Source organism: Oryza sativa, chromosome 4 (assembly GCF_034140825.1).
Source record: "Oryza sativa Japonica Group chromosome 4, ASM3414082v1".
Taxonomy (NCBI): Eukaryota; Viridiplantae; Streptophyta; class Magnoliopsida; order Poales; family Poaceae; genus Oryza; species Oryza sativa.
The window spans coordinates 5,014,871-5,039,078 of record NC_089038.1 but is presented as its reverse complement, the minus strand read 5'-3'; the positions used below and the strand labels follow the sequence as shown (position 1 = coordinate 5,039,078).

The window sequence follows — 24,208 nt, the reverse complement described above, 5'->3', positions numbered from 1 at the left end:
GTGTCGCACCTTAGGAGGCAAAATATTCCTTATTGCAACGGGCAACAGCTGTGTGATAAGAACGTGGCAATCATACGATTTCATTCCTACCAACTTAAGATCTTGTAGTGAAACGAGCCTACTGATTCTTGATGAGTAACCAGATGGAACCTTTATACCACTCAAACATGTTAGCAAATCAATCTTCTCTTCTTTCGAGAGAGTGTAGCAGGCTGGAGGAAGGTAAACCCTGCCGGATTCCGTAGTTATGGGATGTAGTTCCGAGTGAACACCTATTTCTTCCAGATCTCGTCGGGCGTTGAGACCATCCTTTGTAGTACCTGGGTTAAGCAGTAATCCCGTTAAACTCTCGCATACATTCTTCTCGACATGCATCAAATCTATGCAGTGGCGAACTTCAAGATCCTTCCAGTATGGTAGTCTCCAAAATATTGACTTCTTTTTCCACATGCTCCTCTCTTTTGTCTTTTGTTTTTCCACATGTTCCTCTGTTTTTTCCTTCGACATGCTCTTCTCTTTTGTCTTTCCAATTTTCCTCTTTTTTCCAAACTCGTTGGTTATTCCCATCACTAAGTTGTGCACCTCTGTCCCTGTTAGCTCTGTCGGGGGTCCGGCTGTATCTCTGTGTCCATTGAAATTCTTTCTCATATTCCTATACGGGTAATACCTTGGGAGAAATCTCCTGTGACCCATGTAGACCGTCTTGTGTGAATGCTTCAACCATTTGCTTCTTGTTTCTTCCATACACTCCGAACACGCCCATTTCCCTTTCACAGTTTAGCCAGAAAGGTTGCCAAGGGCCGGATAATCGTTGATGGTACAAAACAGCATCGCATGGAGGTTGAAATACTCTTGTGCATATGCGTCCCATGTTCGTGTGCCCTCATTCCATAGCCTTTCGAAGTCATCGATTATCGGTTCAAGGAACACATCGATATCGTTGCCAGGTTGTCTCGATCCTTGAATGAGCATGGTAAGCATAATATAGTACTGAATCTGCTGGGTGCCTCAACACACTATTGACTTTCCGTTCTTCGGCATTCCAGCGCACTAGCTTAGCTTGTTCCTTATTCGCAAACATTCTCTTCATGCGCTCCGCAATTGGGAGATACCACACCACCTTTGTCGGGGCTTCCCCTCTTTGACTTACTTCCTTCACCTTCACTATTTGCTCGTTTGTATCTTGATGCCCCACAGACAGGGCAGACATCCAAGTCAGCGTATTCCTTGTAATACAAAATGCAGTCGTTCGGACATGCATGAATTCTTCTGACCTCCAGGCCCAACGGACATAATACTTGCTTCGCTTCATATGTCGTCTGCGGTAAATTGTTCGCCTCTGGCAACAGGTCCTTTAACAGCTCAAGAAGTTCTCTAAAACTCTTGTTCGACCAGCCATTACTAGCCTTAAACTTCATGAGTTCCAACACGCATAACAACTTGCTGTCTTGCATCCATCATACAAGGGTATCTAACAATCTTCCACCAAAATACTAAACTTCTCAAAATCTCTATCGTTGTCCTCTGCGTCTTCAATGTCATGCAACATTGTAGATAGACATTGAGTGTCCAAATATATGGTCTCTCCACCTAAAGGAGAAGGTACGAACATGCCTTCTCGAGCTGCGGCGGTGTTCTCTACATCCTGATCCAACACTTCTTCTGCTGCGATATCAGGCGCCTCTTGCTCTCCATGCTTAGTCCAGCAGGTATATTTCTTCATGAATCCATTCATTATCAAATGAGCATGCACTTCATCGCTATTAACGATCATTTGTTCATTCTTACAGTTCCTACATAGACACAACATGTGCATGCTCATCCTACTTTTTCTGTCATTTTTCGCAAATGTGACAAATTCAGTGACCCCCTCTCTATACTCGGTAGATGAACAATGCGCATAGTACATCCATCTACGATCCATCTGAAATCAACAACATACGAAGAAAAATATATGATGATCGATATATTAAGAATGAATGGAGAATAATGTGTTTTTTACCTTAAATTTTAGCAAAAATTTACCCCCCTTGCCCTCCCAACCGATTTGTGAATAGTGAACTGGTCGGGATGAAAAGCAGTTGGCGGTTTGTGGGGTATTTATAGACCCAACACACCTCAAACAGGTTAGATTAAAAAATCCCGTCAAAGGTGTTGGTCATACCTTTGACGGGCTTCAATTGAGTTGTCCGTCAAAGGTATTGACCTACATATGACGGGTCGTAAAAAAAATCGATCTGTCACAGGTGGTGGACCACCACCTGTGACGGCTCATAATGCTACGGCCCGTCACAGGTGAGAGGATACCAGTGACGGGTTGGAAGGAAAACCCGTCACTTCCTCACCTGTGACGGCTTTTCCTTCCGGCCCGTCACAGGTGAGGGGATACCTGTGACGGGCCGTGGCCGGATGCCCCACCGATGACGGCAAAGGTGACGGTCATCTGTGACCAATTCATAAGCCCGTCACTGGTATACCGTCACAGATGTAGAGTTGTGGCGTAGTGTATAGAGGTGCTGGTTCTTTGGTAAAAACCAGCACCTATATAGGTGTTGGTTTTATCACCGGCACTAATAACCTGGGATAATCAGTCCTACTTGACTGGTGTCGACTGATCAATCTAGCAACTACGGACGATTCTGATCAGCCAGCACCAACTGTCTTTTTTGTTGTAATAGTGAGTGCTGCTTCCGGTAAAAAAAAAAGAATTACTGATGGTAATTTTTTTCTCAAGTAAGAATTTGTTCTTTGTTGCAGGGAAAAGTAATAATTTGTTTTGCATAGCTTTTATCTCTCACACAGCCTTGAACGCTGTGTCCTCTTTAATTGTAATATACATTTGTTTTGAATTTCTTGCTCTAATCGGTTTTGTTTTGGTACACCTCCCTTCCGATCTGCGGTTTGGTTCTTCATTTAATTTGTTCTATTTAATAGTTTTCCCTTTAGCTGTATCCACTTGCTGCTAATTTACTCCTAGCAGTTCTGTGCGAAATATTTGATTTTCTCTAGAATAAATTCTTCAGTAGTTTAGCGTGACCATGTCAATATGGATATTCTTTCTCTAAACAATGGGCGAATCCCCGTGTAAAGATATACTCCCTACGTCCTACAGTATAAGGAATTTTGAGTTTTTACTTGTAAAGTTTGACCAATCGTCTTATTCAATTTTTTTTCAAATATAAAAAACGAAAAGTTGTGTTTAAAGTACTGTGAATAATAAAGTAAGTCACAAATAAAATAAATAATAATTTTAAAAAAAATTGAATAAGACGAGTGGTAAAACGTTGCATGCATTTCAGGCAGAGGATAGCACAGATGACGGGGAATGGCCTACACCGATCCATCCGTTGGTACTTGGTATACTGGAATTGTGGCCCAAAATCTAATATGGAGCATACTCTACATTTCTACAAGTACTTATTTTTTCTTTTTAGATATATACATGGTTTTTACAGGGAAAAAGTTCACGTAAGATCTCTCAACTTGTTGATCATCTCTGAACTGAAATATCGGATATAACATATTCTTAATGCTATAAAATCAGATCGTCTCAAACGCAGTATTGCTCCCGGTTTTGACTGATGTGACGGCTGAGACAGCGTGAGACCCATGTGAACTCACATGTCAAGCGAAGCAATCAACTCGATTGCCACGGCAACTAATGATGCCGTCAAACAATAGGTGTACCACATGATTCTGTTCTATAAGAACGTTGCACTTGCAGTTGCAGCCGTTCCAGCTGGGGATGAATCGCTGCCATGCCTAGCTAGAGCGGCCTGGAGGACGACAGTGGGCTCGCTGAGTTGTTCGTCCTGACACTTCCCACCCATGTCGTCTCGTCATCATCGTGCAAGTGCAGGGGGTTCTCTCCGTGGCACGTCGTCCAGCGTGATCGAATTAAATTTGAAAATATACTGTTTATTCAATTTCTTCTAATAAATATTCGGGATGTAAAATTTTTTGCCTAAATATACCGTCGATTTCGTACAACCGTTGCGCGAGAATGATACGGGAATAACGTCGTGGGTGGTATCACGCAGTGAAGGCGCGAGACCGCACGGTCTCGTGGAAAGGTACAGCGAGGCAGAACAGTCTCGCGCAAGCACTGAGCGAGACCGGTGCCATGCTGACTCAATTAGCGACTAATTATCTTGATTAGCGATTAATTAATAATTTATTAATTTGCTAATTAGAATAATTAGTTACTAATTATTATTAGTTAATTACTAATTAAGTAATTAAGCACTAATTAAATGGAGCCGGTGGACAGTTTCGCTGTTTAATTCCGCGAGACCGAACGGCCTCGCTCTTCCATTGCGCGAAACCGTGCGCTCTCGTGCCTTCGCCGCGCGAGACCGTGCGCTCTCGCACTTTCAACGCGCCCATGACGTCACACCCATCTCGATTTCGCGCAACGGTTGTACGAGATCGACGGTATATTTATAGAAAAAATTTTACATCTCAAATATTCATGAGAAAAAATTGAATGAAAAGTATATTTTTAAATTTAATTCCAGCGTGATCTCCCATCCAGATCCTACTTTTGCCATGTCTCCCTGTTCTTGGTCGCTGAGAATGGCGGCGGGGAGAGGTGCGGCGTGGTCCGGAAGGGCGGCGGCCACCCTCCTCTTTTCCTCTCTTCCTCATCGTTTCATAGGCTGAAAGGTGGCCAGCGGAGGCCGGGAGGCAGCCGATTGGCAGCGGAGAGAAGGGCCCGTGGCGCGCGACGGCACACTAGGTTGCTTGTCCCCTGCGCTCGATGTCAGCGCGGTCGCCGGTTCCGGCAACGTCTCCTGCTCCCATACGCCATGTGCTCGCACGCAGAGGCCACTGCGTCTCCACCTCCCACGCCTCACACTGCGCCGATACTGTTGGCCCAGCCACTCACTTGCACACACGGCTCTCTCTCCCTCTCTCTCAGTCGATGGAACTCACACACACACACAAAGAAGATGCACTGACGGAGGAAGAAGATGAATAAACAAGAAATTTCCGTGTTGTACACCAGCGCACACAACACAGGCACTAGTATTTCACTTTTGGCACTGCTAACAAATGCTAATTACATTGGTTAAATAGACCACACACACAGGTTAAGCCACGTCTGGCCGCACAACTCGGACAGTCACTCCATCACTTAATCGCCACTAATCACGTCTCTATACATGCAGCCCATATCTCCTTACATGCATATCACTAACACAAACATGCAACACAGCTAGCAGATCCACTATCCATGCCACTATTGCAGCTACTTAACTCGGCCACTACTCCAAGCCGATATCCACCTTAGCTCCCTACATGCAAGCACCAACAGGCAGATTATGGACTTTCTTGACCAAGCTAACTCGTGCACGCACTAATTACAACTCACACCAAAGATAAACAACAAGATTAAGTCTAACACCGATCTCATCATGGCCTCTCTCCTCACCGGTACCCCACCTGACCCACATGTCCAGTCGGGTGCCACCCCTTCGCCCTATTCCAGTGCCGTGCTCTGTTTTCCTGCTCTAGATGCACAACCCCGAATCGTTGCCAATCTTAGAGCCACCGCACCTCTCCCTACCTGCCTTTCGACCTTTGTCACCCGTCGCCTGCTCCCGTCCTGGATAGAGAGAGAAGGAAAATGGGTTGGCTACTGGCATGTTGGGCTCACGTGGGTATACCACGCTGACTCAGTCGGGTTAACTTCAATCCAGCTAATCATGTCAGTTAAAACCGAGAACCAAACTAGACTTTCGGTAAACGGTTTTGTAAGTTGAGAGATATGTTATATCTGGTACTGTGGTTCGAGGATGTAATTTTAACCTGACGTCAAGATGAGGGACCATAAGTGAACTTATTCCTTTTTGCAACCATTAGGCAATGGCTGGCCAGGCCTGAGATTTGTGATCCATGATTCCACGTAATGCATATGGGTCTCCAGCTTGCTGTTTAATCGCCATCAGCCGGGAGCCCGGGAAAATTTGTTCGGCCCAATAGAATAGTTTACGGCATGGGGCAGACATCAGTGATTTTGGTAAATTGGTCCTTTTAAAGAAACTTATTTATAAAAACCATGTTAAAAACGTATTTCAAAAATTGAGCACAACCTCAACACCATGTCCGATGACGCTGAGATCTAACTAATCAACACCATACTCGGTGATGCAGCATGCTAAACCCCCGCTGTCACTGTAACACCGTGGGCGACATCAACGCTAACCCAGCTGGCTGACATGCACCTTTAGTTAACATAAACATTATAGGCGTATTGTGCAGCCACTAGTAAAAAAAGCATCATAGGTGCCGGTTCCCAATTGGCTATTCCAACCGGCACCTATTGGTCGGCACTAATACAAGCAACCGGCACCTATAGGTTTGCACGAGCCAAAAAAAAGAGCCGGCTCGAATCGAGCCGAACTAATAATCACCTTCACTGCGCCATGCCCCACATCTAGTTGTTTGAAATCCCCAAATCCCCACATCACAGATCATCCACAAATCACATTTGAAATCCACAAATCACCACATCACAGATCATCCACAAATCACAGATCGAAATATATTAAAAAAATCATCCATAAATGAAAAAATATCTTAAAAGAATCTACAAATCATCCCAAAAAAATCCTCGGGCACCGCTGCCTGCCCACCACCTCCCCTCCCACCGGATCCGACGGAGGGGAGTGCGCGGCCGCCGCCGTTGCCGTCCCTGAGGTCCGCCGTCTCCCATCCAGTCGGATCTAGAGGAGGGGAGGACACGCGCGGCGGCTGCCGCCGCCTCCACCGGACCGCCGCCGGCTATCGCCAGAGGTCCACCACCTCCCCTCCGGCCGGATCCAGTAAAGGGGAGGGCGCCACCGCCACCAGCCGCTGCCGCCGCCTCTGCTAGGCCACTGCCGAAGCCCACCGACTCCCAAATGCCGTCCCCCACAAGCTCCCCTCCACGCCGCCGCCTCCGCCCGTGGGGTGCCCGCTGCCTCCCCTCCCGCCGGATCTGGCGGAGGGGCGGGCGTGGCTGCCGCCTCCGGTTGCCAGCCGAGGGGGCTCGCCGTCTTCGCCGCTCAGCCACTGCCGAGACGCGAGAGAGAGAGGGGAGGGAGAGCGTGAGAGAGAGAGGGGAGACGCGAAAGCTGAGAGAGAGGAGAGAGGTACGAGTAGATGGATAAGGCGCATATATATGAGTTGATAAGGACGTGCGGTAGGTGCGGTGCTTGTAGACTCGGCTGTCCGGTTCGGCTCAAAGCTATAGGTGCCGGGTTTTTTGCTAGAACTGGCACCTATAATGTTTAAAGGTGTCGGTTCTATGTTTTTCCATCGTATGGAGGTGGGAAAAGCTCCGACACCTATGAGCTGTTCTCTATGAAGGTTTTTGTAGTAGTGAGCGGTAGTGCATCTGTGTTGCTAACCTTGAGCGCAGGGTTAAGCCAAACGGTATATTTGTAAACGAAAAATAATTTGTGAATAAAATTTCACAGGCTGAAAATAAACTTCCATGAAAAAACTCCTAAAATCAACTCTAAATTTAGAATTGAAAATTTAAATTTTGACTGATAAGGATAAGCATAAGCAAAAAAAGATAAAGCTGCTAGTTCAGTTGTTTTTGTTTTAGCAGGAAAGCTACTGCCACACTCAACTACGCTAGGGTTTTGATGCAAGACACCCAAAACAAAAAGGAGTATCAACGAAACTGCCGTATGTTTTTTGAGTAAAAAACTTTCAGATGTAATTATAGTATAATTGTAGTGTAATTACATATGTGGTTTACTATATTGTAACTGCAATATACTCCTTCCGTCCCATAATATAAGGGATTTAAGAGGGATGTGACACAAAGTGTGTCCAGATTCATTGTACTAGATTATGTCACATCCCTCCAAAATTAAGGGAGTAACTTATATAAAACTTACATTCAACTAAAATTTGGTTAGCTAGCACTGAGATCTTATGCAACACTTGTAAAAATTTCTTTCTAGCAATTTTTCTCCCTTCATGCATAAATCTCGAGGTGATCCGATGGTTTCAAATCTGAAAGTTTTGGGGGCAAAACAAACTTGGTAGCACATCCAAACATAAAAACTCATATTTTTGTTAATTATTAAGAAACCACATCCTTACTGTCGGGCCTCTTTTCCTTCTTTTTTTTTTAATTTTTTTCCCTCCAGCCCACCACACCATCTCAGTCCAACCCACCCCTTCCACCTCCAGAAGCTAGCCCAGCCAGCCGCTACTGCCTACTCCTGCTTCGGTTTTCTGCTGTTATTTTCTCTGATAAGTTGTAGCTATGATAACTCTAATTGTGGAGATTATGGATACCCCATACCCGCATGGCGTGTATATCTGACTGGGTATGGGGTGCCATGTATCGATAGAATATATTCAAAGGGACTCGGGTTAAATTCCAAACTTGTATGTCAAGGAAATACTCGGGATCCTAATCGGTTACGATTGTATCTTATCTGTAACTACCTATTCCGTTAGGGATATGGGCTGTACTTTGTAATACGGACCCTTTCCCCTATATAAGGAGGGGTCCGGGTGCCTCTTGGGGACACGATTTTTCTCCCAGATCATACGATCAATTATACACTCGGCGGATCAATCCCCGGACAGGTGTAGGGTATTACTTCTTATTAAGAAGGCCTGAACCTGTATAACATTCCTTGTCTCTAAACCTATCCACTTTTCCAGCTTGATAGCCACCCCTTTTAGTAATGCCGAAATCTTGTTTCGACAGTTGACGCGCCAAGTAGGGGTAGCGTCAAGTTCTTCGCCGACTAGGGCAATGGGTTTCGTCTCCGGCATCAACGACTTCGTCTTCCCTCCTGGGCAGGCATTCTGGTTCGGCAGCCTCAACTTCATCACCAACGACTTCGGCAAGATTTCTATCCTTGACTCGGATCCGAACCAGTCGGGGAGAGGCCAGGTCTCCGCTCTGTTCGATATCCTGAACTCGGCCGAAATCTACTCCAAGATCATCTCAACCGAGTCGGCTTCAAACCACTTGGACGAGATCCAATCTACTCCAACATGACCTGATCAAGACGATGAGGCCTATCCCTCAATCCTGATGAAACTCCCCGACGATTTGGCTGCTGTCTTCACCACAAGGGTGTCTTCTCCCCGTAGGTCTAGGCGGGATCCAGCCTCGGCTCCGATCCAGTCTAGCTCCAGGGAAGTCGGTGTCATACTCCAACCTCACGGGACAGTTTCGACAGAAGAATTGGATGGCTATCTTAGCTCCCCAGGTGTCGATTCTCGACCGACAGATATCCTCGAGTACGATGACTTCGGCTACCACTACGACTACCACAACCTCGACGACTTCGACGAAGGCTACGAAGACAACTACACGCCTCTCTTCTTTGGCGTTTTCATGGCCGACAATGAGACGGAAGAATAGCGTCAAGCCTGAGAAGCAGAAGAACAGCGCACACAACAAGAAGCCGCGCGTCGCCGACTGGAGGAGGAGCGTTAAGCACAAGAGCGAGAACGGCTGCAGCGTGAGCAACAGGAGCGCGAACAGGCCGCGAAGGAGGCTGAGGACCGGCGACAGCGCGCCTTGGAGGCTGGGCAACGAGCACGAGAACTTATTGGACAACAAGACGTTGAAGGGACGGCGGTTTTTCGCACCCCGCAGCAGAACGCGGTTGCAGCGATCACCCTTCTTGACACTCTACTCTAGGAAGACGCACCCAATCACGTCGTCAACATCTTAAACCAGACCAAGACCATGATCGCCGCCTCAGTTCCAGTGAACTCCTCAAGCGTCCGTACACCGACTGGCAGCCGAGTTCCGCCTCTTTCATCTCAAGACTATCACCAACCAAGCCTCAGCATTGCCGGCGCAGGATCTAGTCGCAGGAGCAGCAATCACGGTGAATGATCTGTTCACTCGCCTCCCGACCGACACAGGGAGCGTTGGGTCGAATAGCCGCGCTCTCCACGTCGAAGGCGTCCCGTCGATCTTCGTGATACTATCAACCAGCGACGTGCGGAGAGAGGCCACATCCCCCACCATTCACTAGATCGTTACAACGACGATGTGGATGGAGTTGCCGCCTTCACAAGTGACCTGCGTTGAGTGGATTGGCCGGCCGGCTTCAAACCGACTGGAATTGAGAAGTATGACGGCACGACAAATCCTAAGTCACCGTCTATGGTCTTGCAATTCGCGCAGCAGGAGGAGATAGCAAAGCCATGGCTAATTATCTGCCCGTGGCCCTAGCGGACTCTGCCCGGTCCTGGCTTCACGGGCTACCCCGTGGCACGATCGGGTCCTGGGCGGAGTTTCACGACCACTTCATCGCCAACTTCCAGGGCACTTTTGAACGCCCTGGTACCCAGTTTGATCTTTACAACGTTATCCAGAAGTCCAGAGAATCCCTTCGAGATTACATCCGACGTTTCTCTGAGCAACGTAACAAGATCTCTGACATCACCGGCAACGTTATCATCGCCGCCTTTACTAAGGGCATTCGCCATGAACTCTTAGTCGGCAAGTTTGGCTTTAAGCCTCCCAAGACGGTCAAGCAGATGTTTGAAAAAGCCAATGAGTACGCCAAAGCAGAAGACGCTGTCATTGCATCCAAGCAGTCGGGCAGCACCTGGAAGCCAAAGAAAGATGTGCCGACTACAGGGGGAGTGGAAGTGCCAATCACAAGGATCGCAAGCATAAGCCCGAGGAACTTGTGGCAACTACTACACCATCCTCCCGACAGCATTCACGCGTCAAGACATTCGACAAGATCATGAACTCCCAATGCCCGCATCATCCGAATTCAAATCACGCGGCCAAAGATTGCTTCGTCTACAAATAGTTCACAGAGCAATACGCCAAGAATGCACGCAAGACGACTGACGGAGATCAAAGTACGTCGAAGAAAAAGGATGATGAAGATGATGCCTCGACTAGTTTTCAAGACTCCCGTAAAGAACTCAACCACATGTTTGGTGGACCCCTGGCTTATGAATCCAAGCGAAAGCAAAAGCTGACCGAACGGGAGATCAATGCTGTTCAGCCTGATACGCCCCAATATCTTCAGTGGTCAGAGACTGCTATCAAGTTTGACCACTCGGATCATCCTGACCGAGTGGTCCACCCGGGGCGGTACCCTTGGTACTAGACCTAGTGGTTCGCAACGTCAAGCTCCGACGATCCCTCATCGATGGTGGCAGCGCACTCAATATCCTTTTCGCCAAGACTCTGGACGACATGCAGATCCCTTGGACAGAACTAAAGCCGAGTAGTGCGCCCTTTCACGGAGTCATCCCCGGGCTATCTTCTACTCCACTCAGCCAGATCACTTTGCCGGTTACCTTCGGTACACGGGAGAACTTCCGCACAGAGAACATTTGCTTCGAAGTTGCTGATTTCGAGACAGCGTACCACGCTATACTCGGACGCCCGGCGTTACCCAAGTTCATGGCCGTCCCGCACTATACCTACATGATGATGAAGATGCCAGGTCCTCGAGGAGTCATATCCCTGCGGAGCGACATCAAGCAAGCCGTCACCTGCGACAAGGAAAGCTGCGAGATGGCACAGACTCGCGAGATCACGCTCGCTCGAGAGGAGATCCGACTAGCTGCATCAATAGCAACAGAAGAAGAAGTGCCTGCAACCAAGATGCCAAAGAGCGGAGAAGGCGACGCCAAGACTAAAGCCGAGTAGTGCGCCCTTTCACGGAGTCATCCCCGGGCTATCTTCTACTCCACTCAGCCAGATCACTTTGCCGGTTGCCTTCGGTTCACGGGAGAACTTCCGCACAGAGAACATTTGCTTCGAAGTTGCTGATTTCGAGACAGCGTACCACGCTATACTCAGACGCCCGGCGTTACCCAAGTTCATGGCCGTCCCGCACTATACCTACATGATGATGAAGATGCCAGGTCCTCGAGGAGTCATATCCCTGCGGAGCGACATCAAGCAAGTCGTCACCTGCGACAAGGAAAGTTGCGAGATGGCACAGACTCGCAAGATCACGCTCGCTCGAGAGGAGATCCGACTGGCTGCATCAATAGCAACAGAAGAAGAAGTGCTTGCAACCAAGATGCCAAAGAGCGGAGAAGGCGACGCCAAGACTAAGAAAAATCCTCTAGATCCCTCTTATCCCACTAAGACTGCTGTAATAGGTGCTGAGTTAGATTGCAAATAGGAAAGCGCGCTTATCACCTTTCTTCAAAATAATAAAGATATCTTTGCGTGGAAACCATCTGATATGCCTAGTATTCCTAGAGAGGTGATTGAGCACTCTTTACATGTTAAGGAAGACGCTAAACCCATTAAGCAATGACTCTGCCCTTTCGCACAGGATAGGAAGGATGCGATCAAGGAGGAATTGACCAAGCTGTTAGCAGCAGGCTTCACCAAGGAAGTCCTACATCCCGACTGGCTGGCAAACCCGGTCCTGGTTCGGAAGAAGACGGCACAATGGCGTATGTGTGTTGATTACACCGACCTCAACAAATCTTGTCCCAAAGATCCCTTCGGGTTACCTCGCATTGACCAGGTAGTTGACTCAACGGCCGGCTGCGAGCTACTCAGTTTCCTGAATTGTTACTCAGGATATCATCAGATCCGTTTAAAAGAGTCCGACTGCTTGAAGACTTCATTCATCATGCCCTTCGGGGCTTACTGCTACATCACCATGCCTTTTGCATTGAAGAACGCATGAGCAACTTATCAACGCATGATCTAGAAATGTTTTTCAACTCAGATTGGTCGCAACGTTGAAGCTTATGTTGATGACGTAGTTGTCAAGACCAAGCAGAAGAATAATTTGATTGCGGATCTAAAAGAGACCTTTGCAAGCATCCGTGCCTTCAGGATGAAGTTAAATCCTGAAAAGTGCATCTTCGGAGTATCGTCAGGGAAGTTGCTTGGCTTTATGGTATCCCATAGGGGCATACAGGCCAACCCGGAGAAGATCAACGCTATCCTCAACATGAAACCGCCGAGTTCCCAAAAAGACATTCAAAAGTTAACTGGATGCATGGTGGCACTCAGCCGGTTTATCTCACGACTCGGCGAGCGGGGGATGCGCTTTTTCAAGTTACTAAAGAAAACCGACAATTTCCAGTGGGGACCCGAAGCGCAAAAAGCCTTTGAAGACTTCAAGAAACTTCTCACTACTCCACCGGTCTTAGCTTCACCACATCTGCAAGAGCCGCTGTTGTTATATGTGTCGGCAACATTTCAGGTTGTGAGCACGGTCATGGTTGTCGAGCGTGAAGAAGATGGCCATGTTTATTTCGTCAGCGAGGTTTTGACCAACTCCAAGACAAGATATCATCAGGTGCAAAAGTTGTTATATGGTGTTTTAATTACCGTCAGGAAATTATCTCACTATTTTCAAGGTCATTCGGTCACGGTGGTCACATCGTTTCCACTCGGGGACATACTTCATAATGGCGAGGCAAATGGACGGATTGCAAAGTGGGCCTTAGAGTTGATGTCTTTGGATCTATCCTTCAAGCCGCGAACTTCGATCAAGTCCCAAGCCCTAGCAGATTTTGTCGCCGAGTGGACTGAGTGCCAAGAAGACATGCCTTTAGAGAAGATGGAGTATTGGACTATGCATTTTGACGGGTCAAAGAGGCTTTCAGGCACCGGAGCAGGAGTTGTCCTGATTTCCCCAACTGGAGAAAGGCTAAACTACGTATTGTGGATACACTTTTCTGCGTCCCATAATATGGCAGAATATGAGGCGCTTCTTCATGGATTAAGGATCGCGATATCTTTGGGGATCCGGCATCTGATAGTTCGTGGAGATTCTCAGTTGGTTGTTAATCAAGTCATGAAAGAGTGGTCCTGCCTCGATGATAATATGGCTGCTTATCGGCTGGAGGTACGCAAGTTAGAAGATAAGTTTGATGGCCTCGAGCTAACCCATGTTCTTCGACATAATAATGAGGCAGCCGACAGATTGGCCAATTTTGGTTCGAAACGAGAAATAACTCCTTCTGATGTGTTTGTTGAGCATTTTTATGAACCAACTGTACCAAGGAAAGAAACAACCGAGGCTGTGGACACTCAAGAAGTAAGCATGATCAAAGCCGACTAGAGAGAGTCCCTTATCAAGTTTTTGACCAAGCAAGAACTCCCTCAGGATAAAGACGAAGCCGAGCGGATCTCCAGGCGCAACATTACGTCATACATGAGACCGAGCTATACAAGAAAAGTCCATCAGGGATTCTGCAACGCTGTGTGCCTTTGGAGGAGGGAAGGCAATTGCTAAAAGATATACACTCGGGCATCTGCGGCAATCACGCTGCCGCATGAACCATTGTTGGCAAGGCCTATCGGCAGGGTTTTTTCTGGCCTACTGCGGTATCCGACGCCGATAAAATTGTGCGAACATGCGAAGGTTGTCAATTTTTTGCCCGACAGACTCATTTACCAACTCAGGAGTTGCAAACCATCCCGTTATCCTGGTCGTTCGCCGTTTGGGGGCTCGACATGGTCGGCCCATTCAAAAGGGCTACCGGTGGTTTCACTCATCTTTTTGTAGCTATTAACAAATTCTCAAAGTGGATTGAGGCCAAACCAGTCGTCACGATTACAGCAGACAAGGCTAGAGATTTTTTCATCAACATCGTGCACCGGTTCGGGGTACCCAATCGAATCATCACAGATAATGGTACTCAATTCACTAGCAGTGTGTTTAAAGATTTTTGTGAAGACTTCGGCATCAAAATTTGCTATGCCTCCGTAGCGCATCCTATGAGCAATGGACAAGTCGAACGCGCCAATGGTATGGTACTTCAAGGAATCAAAGCGCGAGTCTTCGACCGACTGCATCCCTATGCTGCTAAATGGGTAGATCAGCTGCCATCCGTACTTTGGTCTCTGCGTACTACGCCCAGTCGGGCCACGGGTCAGTCACCGTTTTTCCTGGTATATGGTGCGGAAGCAATGTTGTCAAGCGAGGTAGAATTCGAATCTTTGCGATTTCTCAACTTCAAGGAGGAGCGCTACGGAGAAGACTGAGTTAACGATCTCAACCGACTGGAAGAAGCCCGTGAGGCAGCCTTAATTCAGTCGGCTCGGTATTTACAAGGGTTGCGACGTTATCACAACCGCAATGTTCGATCGCGGGCTTTCTTAGTCGGAGACCTGGTTTTGAGGAAAATTCAAACTACACGAGATCGGCACAACTTGTCTCCATTATGGGAGGGACCGTTTATAATTTCTGAAGTTACTCGGCCAGGTTCTTATCGACTCAAGCGTGAAGACGGCACTCACATCGACAACTCTTGGAATATTGAGCATCTTCGTCATTTTTATGCTTAGGCATTACTTTTGTATCTTTTCTCCCTCTTTGACTGCTAACATCAAGTTGCTCCTTGAGTTACCAGTCGGGGGCTACTATAATATTAATGGAGCGTGATTCTTATCAATTCAATTTGCTTACTTGATTTATCATTGCCTTGTTCGATTTTTTGGCCTAGTCAATGAGGACTGAAAGTTTTCAAGAACTTTTACGGGTTTTAGGCTCAATAAGGTTTGACAAAAACTTTTAAGAAATCAGGAGTTGAGTTTAAATTATCAAACACAGCATAAATTCATCAGTATTGTACAAATTGTGCCTCCATCATCATAAGTTACACTATACAATGTCAATCAGACTCAATTTTTCCATTATCAGAATCATCAGACACAGTCGGCCTGAGATTGTTGTCTAGAAACCTCTCAACTGCATCAACAACGATCTTGTCAGCAGCCTTCTGTGCATCATTGATGAGGTCAAGGGCGTCTTCTTCACTTGTCCCGTCTGCAAAGCATTCGACAGCGTCAATATCGATCCTCGGGTTTAAGGACTTGGTCATTGCCAATACCATGCTCGCCCCCATGCATCCAGCTTCCTTGATGTTTTTAAAGTATGTATCCGGAGCAGCTCTTAGCTTGTCGAAGATTTCAACAGCATCGAACGAACTCGGACCATTATTATTAAAAAACATGGCTTGGATGAGTGGTGTAGCGGCGTTGGCAACTTCATCCCTAGCTCCTTCAAGCTTCTTAATTTTGTTGACCAAGACGTCGAATTGAGCCTGAGATTTAATTTTGCGATCTGCATAAATGGTTCACATCAATAACTGGGCACGAAGACAAGAGTGGTTCTGGAGTTTCAACTATGAATACATTCGACGTCTTTCAGGGCTGAGTCCCACTGTTTGGTCAATTCACCTTTGTCTTTTTCCAGAGCTTTGATTCGCTTTTCTAACTCAGTGATCTTGGCAGCTTGCACTATAATATTTTCCATTGGTCAATTACATACGGATAGCAGCTTGGGGTAAGTCAAACAGGAATAAAGGTTACCTTTGGATGAACCACTCAGCTCGAAATTGGAATCTTGGAGCTCGGCGATTCGGTCCCGAAGATCATGTTTGGTTTTCCTGGCAAGCTCCCTGGTTTCACGAAGTTGGGATCTGGTCGCTTCCAGGGTTCCAAGGTGAGGAACCAGTTTCTCGAGGGTTGCAGTTTTTGCTTCATTCCTAAGATGGATTCTCTGCATTGCAAATTCATCTCTATTTAGTAAAGTGGCCGACAGGATGAGTAAAGCTATGTGCAAAGAGACATACATTTACAAGACGAGTGGCCTGATTGAGCGTCTTTGCAAGCAAAGACCCTTCCTCGTCTTCTTTCTGCTTATTTATTACAATCCCTTGTGGCTGCATTTCGTCATCCCACCATTTGACTAAGATAGGTGGGCGAGAATCTTCAGCCGACTGAATCCGAAGAACTTCTTCTTCATCACCGATCATTGGGCCTTTACATATTCACAGATGATGATAAAGCAATCGAAGAGGATTTGTCAGAGCAAAATGAATTTAGAAGAGTTGATTACCTGTTATGATCTTTGGTTGAGGACGAGCAGGCCCTTGCACCCTATCGGATGAACTAGACTTCGGGTCGGTGTCGGTATCTTTTTGGGGAGGGCTGCTTGCTCGGGCCTCTGTTTCCGGGATGTCCTCATTTCATTCTGTACCCAACTGGTTTCCAGTCGGGGGCTCCTGATCAGCTTCGGCCGACTGGTTCCCGGTTGGGGGCTCGTTGCTGGCCTCTATATTATCGGTTGCTGGTTGATTACTACTCGGGCGATTTTCGGCGGTCAGCCCAGTTTCTGTTGTAGGACCAGTCTCCATGCTAGTCGGTTCAGAGTCTTTTCCAGAAGGATCGATGTCAGATGGCTTCCTACAGATTTGAGATATGCTATTAACACTACTTTGATGGTGTATGTTTAGCGATACAGGGAAGATTATTAAATGACTTGTACCTGGATGACTTCCTGATTTTTGGTATTGGACGACTGGATGTTTTCTTCTTCGGGTTAGCTTGCTTTGGTTGTTTTCCAGTCACCTCTTTGTTGCCAGCTTTTTCAACATTGTCACCCTCATCGTCACTCAGTATTAATTTCCTTTTTCGAGAGTTAGACTAGTTAGTTGGCTTTGAGATGCTTGGCTGAGCATCAGACTAGATTTTCGGCCCTCCACTGGCTTGACCTGCTTGCCGGTGGGGTGAGCGGCGTTGAGCGATTGGGGGATCAGATTTCATCAAAGAAAGTTCCTATGCATGATATTTCAAGTTTTCAGCCAACCTTGCAAAAGACAAAAGGATACCATCAGAAAGGCCGAGATGTCTGTTACATACTGGTGGAGGAGGGTTGAAAGCATTGTATGGCACTACTGGAAGCAGGTGTGAGTAGCTAACTGCGATAGCGTTAGAGAAGATTTTGTACATTCTCTCCTTCATGATTTTAAACTCAAGAGATTCTGGATCTTCACGGTTGGGGTCATTCTTGCCATCAAATTCGAAGGTAGTGCGAGATCTTTCTTTGATTGGTGCCAGCCGGCTCTTGATGAAATGCCGAGTGATTTGTTCCCCTTGCAGACCCTGTTCTTTAAGTTTCAACATGCGTTCCATTAGAGAAAGAGCTTGGGCAGCCTCATCTCCCATTGGAAGCGAGTTCCAGGTGTGTTGGTATGTTGGATGAAGGCAGGAGTACTCGGGGAGCGCTCGCTCAGGATTTTGCCCATAAAACCAGTTTGCATGCCAGCCCTTGTTCGAGGTTTTGAAGGGCATGGAGAAGTATTTCTGGCTTAAGGTTCCCCTTAACTGAAAACCTGCCCCCCCAACGACGCATGGCTTGCTCTTGTTTGGCTGGGACTTCAGGAAGAAGATGCGGCGGAATAAGGCAAAATGTGGCCTAATCCCTAGAAAAGCTTCGCAAACATGGATGAAATTGGCGATGTGAACTATGGAATTGGAGTTTAGGTGATGCAAACTAATCCCGTAAAACTCCAGGATCCCCCGGAAGAATCTTGAGGTTGGTAGAGAAAAACCACCATAGAAGAAATGAGAAAATACCACGACCTCGTGTGTGTCAGGGGTCGGAAATGCTTCGCCATATGCCAGACGCCACCCGATAATCTCCTTAGCCGGAAGAACGCCATGTGCTACCATCTCCTTCAAATTCTCCTCTGTTACATCGGAGGGAGCCCATTGACTTTCGAAGCTTTCTCTCTCCTCAGCCATGGGTGCGAGATGGATGATGAGATTTGGGGCGAGGACGGCAGCGAGTGAAGAGGAGATTGGTGCGGTGGATGTGCGGAAGATCTATGCAAGAGCACTAAGCTTCGAGAAGGGTGGAATGGTGTGGATTTGCGAACCCTAGTCTCCGTCGGCGCAGTGTTTGTACTGTAGCGGGAAGTGGGGAAAATGGAGAGGATCGCGGCGGGGAAGACGAAACGGCGCCCTATTTTAGCATTTTTTTTCGCTAGGGTATCGGGAGGTGCTAATGGGCCTGGGCCTAAGCAGTACCTTCAGCCCAATTTTATTGTCTGCGTGGTTGGTTGTGATCCTTAGGGACTTAGGCATATGTTTTTGCTTTGGCAAAATTTGCTCACGACAGAATAGCCCAGTGCTGCTCAAATCCTTTTTGATGCAGTTAGATAATTCTTTGGAATTTCTACAATGCAAATAAAAAGGTGCCCAACAGAAAAGTATTATATTAATTTTGTTGGCCTTTTTAGGCTACAAAGCTATTCGGGTCTTAATGAGATGACTGATTTTAAATGGTCATTCTCTTAGCATGTTATATGCTTACCTTGATAATGGTGTGAGTCATAGCTTAGGCTATTTAGACTCGTCATTTATCATGCTTCATACCACATTTGATGGATCTTTTTTAGAGTTTTTACTCGGATTTTTATCATGTGTGTTGATTTATAGAGCTTTAGAGTGTTTCTCACTCGGGCCTCTTCTATATTTCTTTTTTGGCGCATTAAAGCTAAAGCAGTCGGCTGGATGTTTTATCAGATGCCGCATATGCTTAGCTATATGATCCCTTGGGTGATTTGGTTGAGAAACCACTCGGATGGATGTTTTGATGCATTTTGACTATATGTTTAGTTTTTATTTAACTAATCACATAGTTGGGGGTTACACCTAATTAGGTGCATCTAGTCGATGCACCTAATTTTTTCTATTTTCAGCCCTTCACAGTCTTTGACTTTAGTACTCGGGAGACCAAGGCAGAAGAAGTTGAAACACTCGGATTATCGTTTTGAATTACGAGAGAAGACTATTTCGTCGCCTGTAAAGGTCTCAGGGGCTACGGTGGAGATTATGGATACCCCATACCTGCATGGCGTGTATATCTGACTGAATATGGGGTGCCATGTATAGATAGAATATCTTCAAAGGGACTCGGGTTAAATTCCAAACTTGTATGTCAAGGAAATACGCAGGATCCTAGTCGGTTACGATTGTATCTTATCTGTAACTACCTATTCCGTTAGGGATATGGGCTGTACTTTGTAATACGGACCCCTTCCCCTATATAAGGAGGGGTCCGGGTGCCTCTTGGGGACACGATTTTTCTCCCAGATCATACGATCAATTATACACTCAGCGGATCAATCCCCGGACAGGAGTAGGGTATTACTTCTTATTAAGAAGGCCTGAACCTGTATAAAATTCCTTGTCTCTAAACCCATCCACTTTTCTAGCTTGATAGCCACCCCCTCTTAGTAATACCGAAATCTTGTTTCGGCACTAATAAAGACATAAATAATTTTTTAGCTTTTATTACTATCTCTATTCCAAAATATAGCAACTTTTAGCTATGAATCTGGACACACAGTTATCCAGATTTATAGCTAAAAATGCTTATATTTTGGGATGGAGGGGGTATACAATGTATCAACTATGCATATGTGTACTAACTACTAATATAGAAATTGATACTGCAAAAATACATTACGTTTCCGATCGACAAAACCGGGTGCCAAGAGGCACCCACCGTGACCTTTCTTAATTTTTGTTTGACAATTTACATGTCTTAAGACTTCTCTCTGAGTATTGAATGACTTAATTAGACGAAAGTCTTTCAACATGGCAATTAAGTCGACAAGTTGTCACATGCACTAGCTACTGGTTTTGTTCTCAACGTTTTCACGACCAATAACTCCTCCGCTTTTACTGTTAATGGCAGCATGATGTATCGTAGAATAAATGTATCTATTAATTTTATAGTTTTTTTAGATAATAATTTTATGGTTATTTAAAACATTTAAATTTGAGACTCGAATATACTGTATCATAAAATATGGCTACATTTTCAAGTTTAGTCTAGCTATATTTTGAGACAAAGATAGTATATATAACTTGTAAATACATCCTACAATCATGCATTTTAATTTCAAATTTATTTCTATATGTACAACCAGACAAGTAGCAGGTATAGTACATTATATATGATCGATTGGATTCAACGGATCCAAAGCAATAGATCACCCCTAATTACAATAGAGTACTGTAAAAGGGAAATGTTTCATATCCACACAACCCTTCTCGTCTCGTGTATACAATGTATGTACCTATTAAAAAAACATCACCAAAAATTGTAGAAAAAGTTGTATATGTACTTTTAGTAGTATCATATTTATGAATAGAGTCTCATCTTCAAATTCATTCCATATATGGTGTTAAACAAAGATAAAATTTTGATCGATTTATACACTTAAAACTATTAAGGATTTTATCTTTTACATTACGGCTAAAATATAATAAATTTGAGATTAAGACTTTATACATTAAGTGTAATGCTATTAAAGTACATGTTAAATTTATTTTTAGATTTGTTGATGAAATTTGTTAGTTGATGTGCACGGTATGTATATGATACATTCCCCTATAAAACAAGCCTTACTAAATTGCAATATGCACTGGCGGCGTCGTCAGCACTATTCTTAAAAACGTGGTCAACTTGACTAATCATAATTCCAAATTGTCTAGAAATTCCATGCATGTTATCTTAGATTGATCACATGGCTTCTTAATTTTCAACGTTTCAAAATGACCGTCACTGTTTGTGATATAAACTGCTAAGACTTTTACTCTTAAATTTCTAGAGACCTATCAAGTATGAAGTATCAAGCAATAGGTAAGTCGCATATTCCCACAGAGTTTTAGCTCAAGACGATGACGTTCGTGGTAACCAAGTCGTCGCCGTCGGTGCTCGTCCGCCCGTCGGAGCCGACGCCGGCGGCGACCATCCGGCCAACCTCCACTGACATGACACGCCTGGGCATGTCGTTCACGTCGTTCCACGTGTTCGAGCGCGGCGTCGACGAGCCGGCGGAGACCATCAGGCGCGCGCTGTCGCGTGCCCTGGTCCACTACTACCCCTTCGCCGGCCGCCTCGCCGGCAGCGGCGACGACGTCGTGTTCTCGTGCACCGGCGAGGGCGTGGTGTTCGTCCGCGCGACGGCGAACTGCACCCTGGAGGACGTGAACTTCCTCGGAGCACCGGTGGTCATGTCGCTCGCCGACCTCGCCGTCCGGTACGGCGGGCCATGCCGGGCGGCGTCCGACCCGCTGATGATGATGCAGGTGACGGAGTTCGCGTGCGGCGGGTTCGTCGTCGCGGCGACGTGGAACCACGGCGTCGCCGACGCGTGCGGGTTGGCGCAGTTTCTACGCGCCGTCGGCGAGCTCGCCCGCGGTCTCCACTCGCCGTCCGTCGTGCCGGTCAGGTACGACGAGTCGCTGCCTGACATCCCGCAGCTTGCCACCATCCTCCTCAAGCGGCTAGCCGCCGGCGTAAAATTTGAGCACGTCGACTTCGCCTACTGCGACGTCATCATCCCGTGGAGCTTCGTCAACCGCGTCAAGGCCGAGTTCGGGAGCAGGCACGCCGGCGACCGGCCTTGCTCCGTGTTCGAGGCGGTCACCGCGGCGATGTGGCAGTGCCGGACCCGCGCCATCAATGGCCACGGCGGCGGCGCCCTCGCGCCGCTCGTGTTCGCGGCGAACGTGCGGAAGCACGTCGGAGCCAAGGACGGGTACTACGGCAACTGCATCATGTCGCAGGTGGTGGTCGCCACGGCCGACGCGGTGGCGAACGGCGACGTCGTCGACTTGGTGAAGCTGATCAAGGACGCCAAGGAGCGGATCCCGGTGCTCCTCAGCACCAAGACGCTTGGGCTCGACGACAGCGGCGGCGGCGAGCTCGTCGCCGCGCTGTGCGGGTACGGCGCGCTGTACGCGTCGAGCTGGGCGGGGCTCGGGCTCGACGGCGTCGACTTCGGCGGCGGGAGGCCGGCGCGGGTGATCCCCTACTCGGAGGTGAAGATGCTGCCGTCCATCTCCCCGGGCGCGCCGTGCTCGATGATGGACGGCCATGGCGTCAACGTGGTGGCGTCGTGCGTAACAGACGAACACCTCGAGGGGTTCCGGGCACAATTGGCGAGGCTCTAGTGATCTGCCCTATTTCAAAGAGTATCCTAAAGCGATTTCAAATTTTCAAATCTTTACTTTTATGAATTAAGTTTTGCAGATACTTTTTATGTCTTTGCTCCAGTGAACCGCTCGCTTTATGAAAGAAGAAGAAGAGGGGGGGGGGGGGGGGCTTTTAACTATTTGTCACTCTTACGAGTGGTTCTTAACGATTTGCCACTAGGCCCACATGTCATAGACATATAAGGGCCCGCATGTCATAGACACAGTGTGGCAAATCGTTAATTGCCATGTCACAAGAGTGGCAAATAGGGCGGCGGGCTAATGGGCGATCGCTCGATCCCAATCCCCCCATACGCTCTCTCCCCCTTTCCTCCTCCCATTCTTCTCTTCCTACTACACCATACATTTAAAAAAATAAAAAAACAAAGTTGAAAAAAATTATATATAGAAATACTATATTAAAAAATATTTGAATTTAAATTCAAATTTGAAACGGGTAGGTAAACTTTTGACTTATAAACTTTGGGTGTACAAAGTAAGAGATAATCTCTGATATGCCACTGAAAATTGGTCTGATCCCTTATATGCCACTGAAAATTGGCTCTTCCCTTATATGTCATTGGTCCAAATTTGCGCACCCTCTCAAGCCACTACTGTCAGTTGACCGTGTGTTGACCGTTAACTCTCAAGTAAAAAAAGACATATTTGCCCTCTTTCAGTTGTTAAGCATGCCCTATACTCAGAAGGGTAAATACGTCTTTTTCCTTGAGAATTAACGGTCAACACACGGTTAACTGATGAGAGTGGCATGAGAGGGTGTGCAAATTTGGATCAATGGCATATAAGGGAAGAGCCAATTTTCAATGGCATATAAGGGATCAGACCAATTTTCAGTGGCATATAAGGGATTCTCTCAAGTAAGAGAGATAATTGAATTCAAATTCAAATTTAAATCGGGTATGTAAACTTTTGACTTATAAACTTTGGGTCTATAAACTTTAGGTGTATAAACTTTAGATGTATAGAAATACTATATATAAATAATATTTGAATTCAAATTCAAATTTGAATCGGATATAATTCATATTCAAATTTAAATCGGATATGCAAACTTTTGACTTATAAACTTTGGGTCTATAAACTTTAGGTGTATGAACTTTAGATGTATAGAAATAATATATATAATATTTGAATTCAAATTCAAATTTGAATCAGGTGTATAAACTTTTGACTTATAAACTTTGGGTCTATTAAAATTTAGGTGTATGAACTTTAGATGTATAGAAATACTATATATAAAAAATATTTGAATTTAAATTCAAATTTGAATCGGATATATAAACTTATAACTTATAAACTTTGGATCTAAACTTTAGATGTGTAAACTTGAGGTGTACAAACTTTAGGTGCATAAATTTACTAAAATAGGAAAGTAATACGGTGCCTAAAAAGGAAACCACGTGGAGGAGAGGGGGT

The 24,208-nt window shown here is 46.2% G+C and overlaps 1 protein-coding gene and 1 pseudogene across 1 annotated transcript; both read left to right on the top strand.

The window, feature by feature from the left end:
• The first annotated feature begins 8,770 nt into the window (after positions 1 to 8,770).
• Positions 8,771 to 9,388, top strand: LOC136356068 (uncharacterized; annotated as a pseudogene).
• Positions 9,389 to 21,400: 12,012 nt separating this feature from the next.
• On the top strand, positions 21,401 to 22,843 carry LOC4335065 (acyl transferase 15-like). Its single transcript, XM_015779032.3, has one exon. The coding sequence runs from the start codon at positions 21,473 to 21,475 to the stop codon at positions 22,748 to 22,750; it is 1,278 nt and encodes a 425-aa protein (XP_015634518.1). The 5' UTR covers positions 21,401 to 21,472; the 3' UTR covers positions 22,751 to 22,843.
• Positions 22,844 to 24,208: the final 1,365 nt, after the last annotated feature.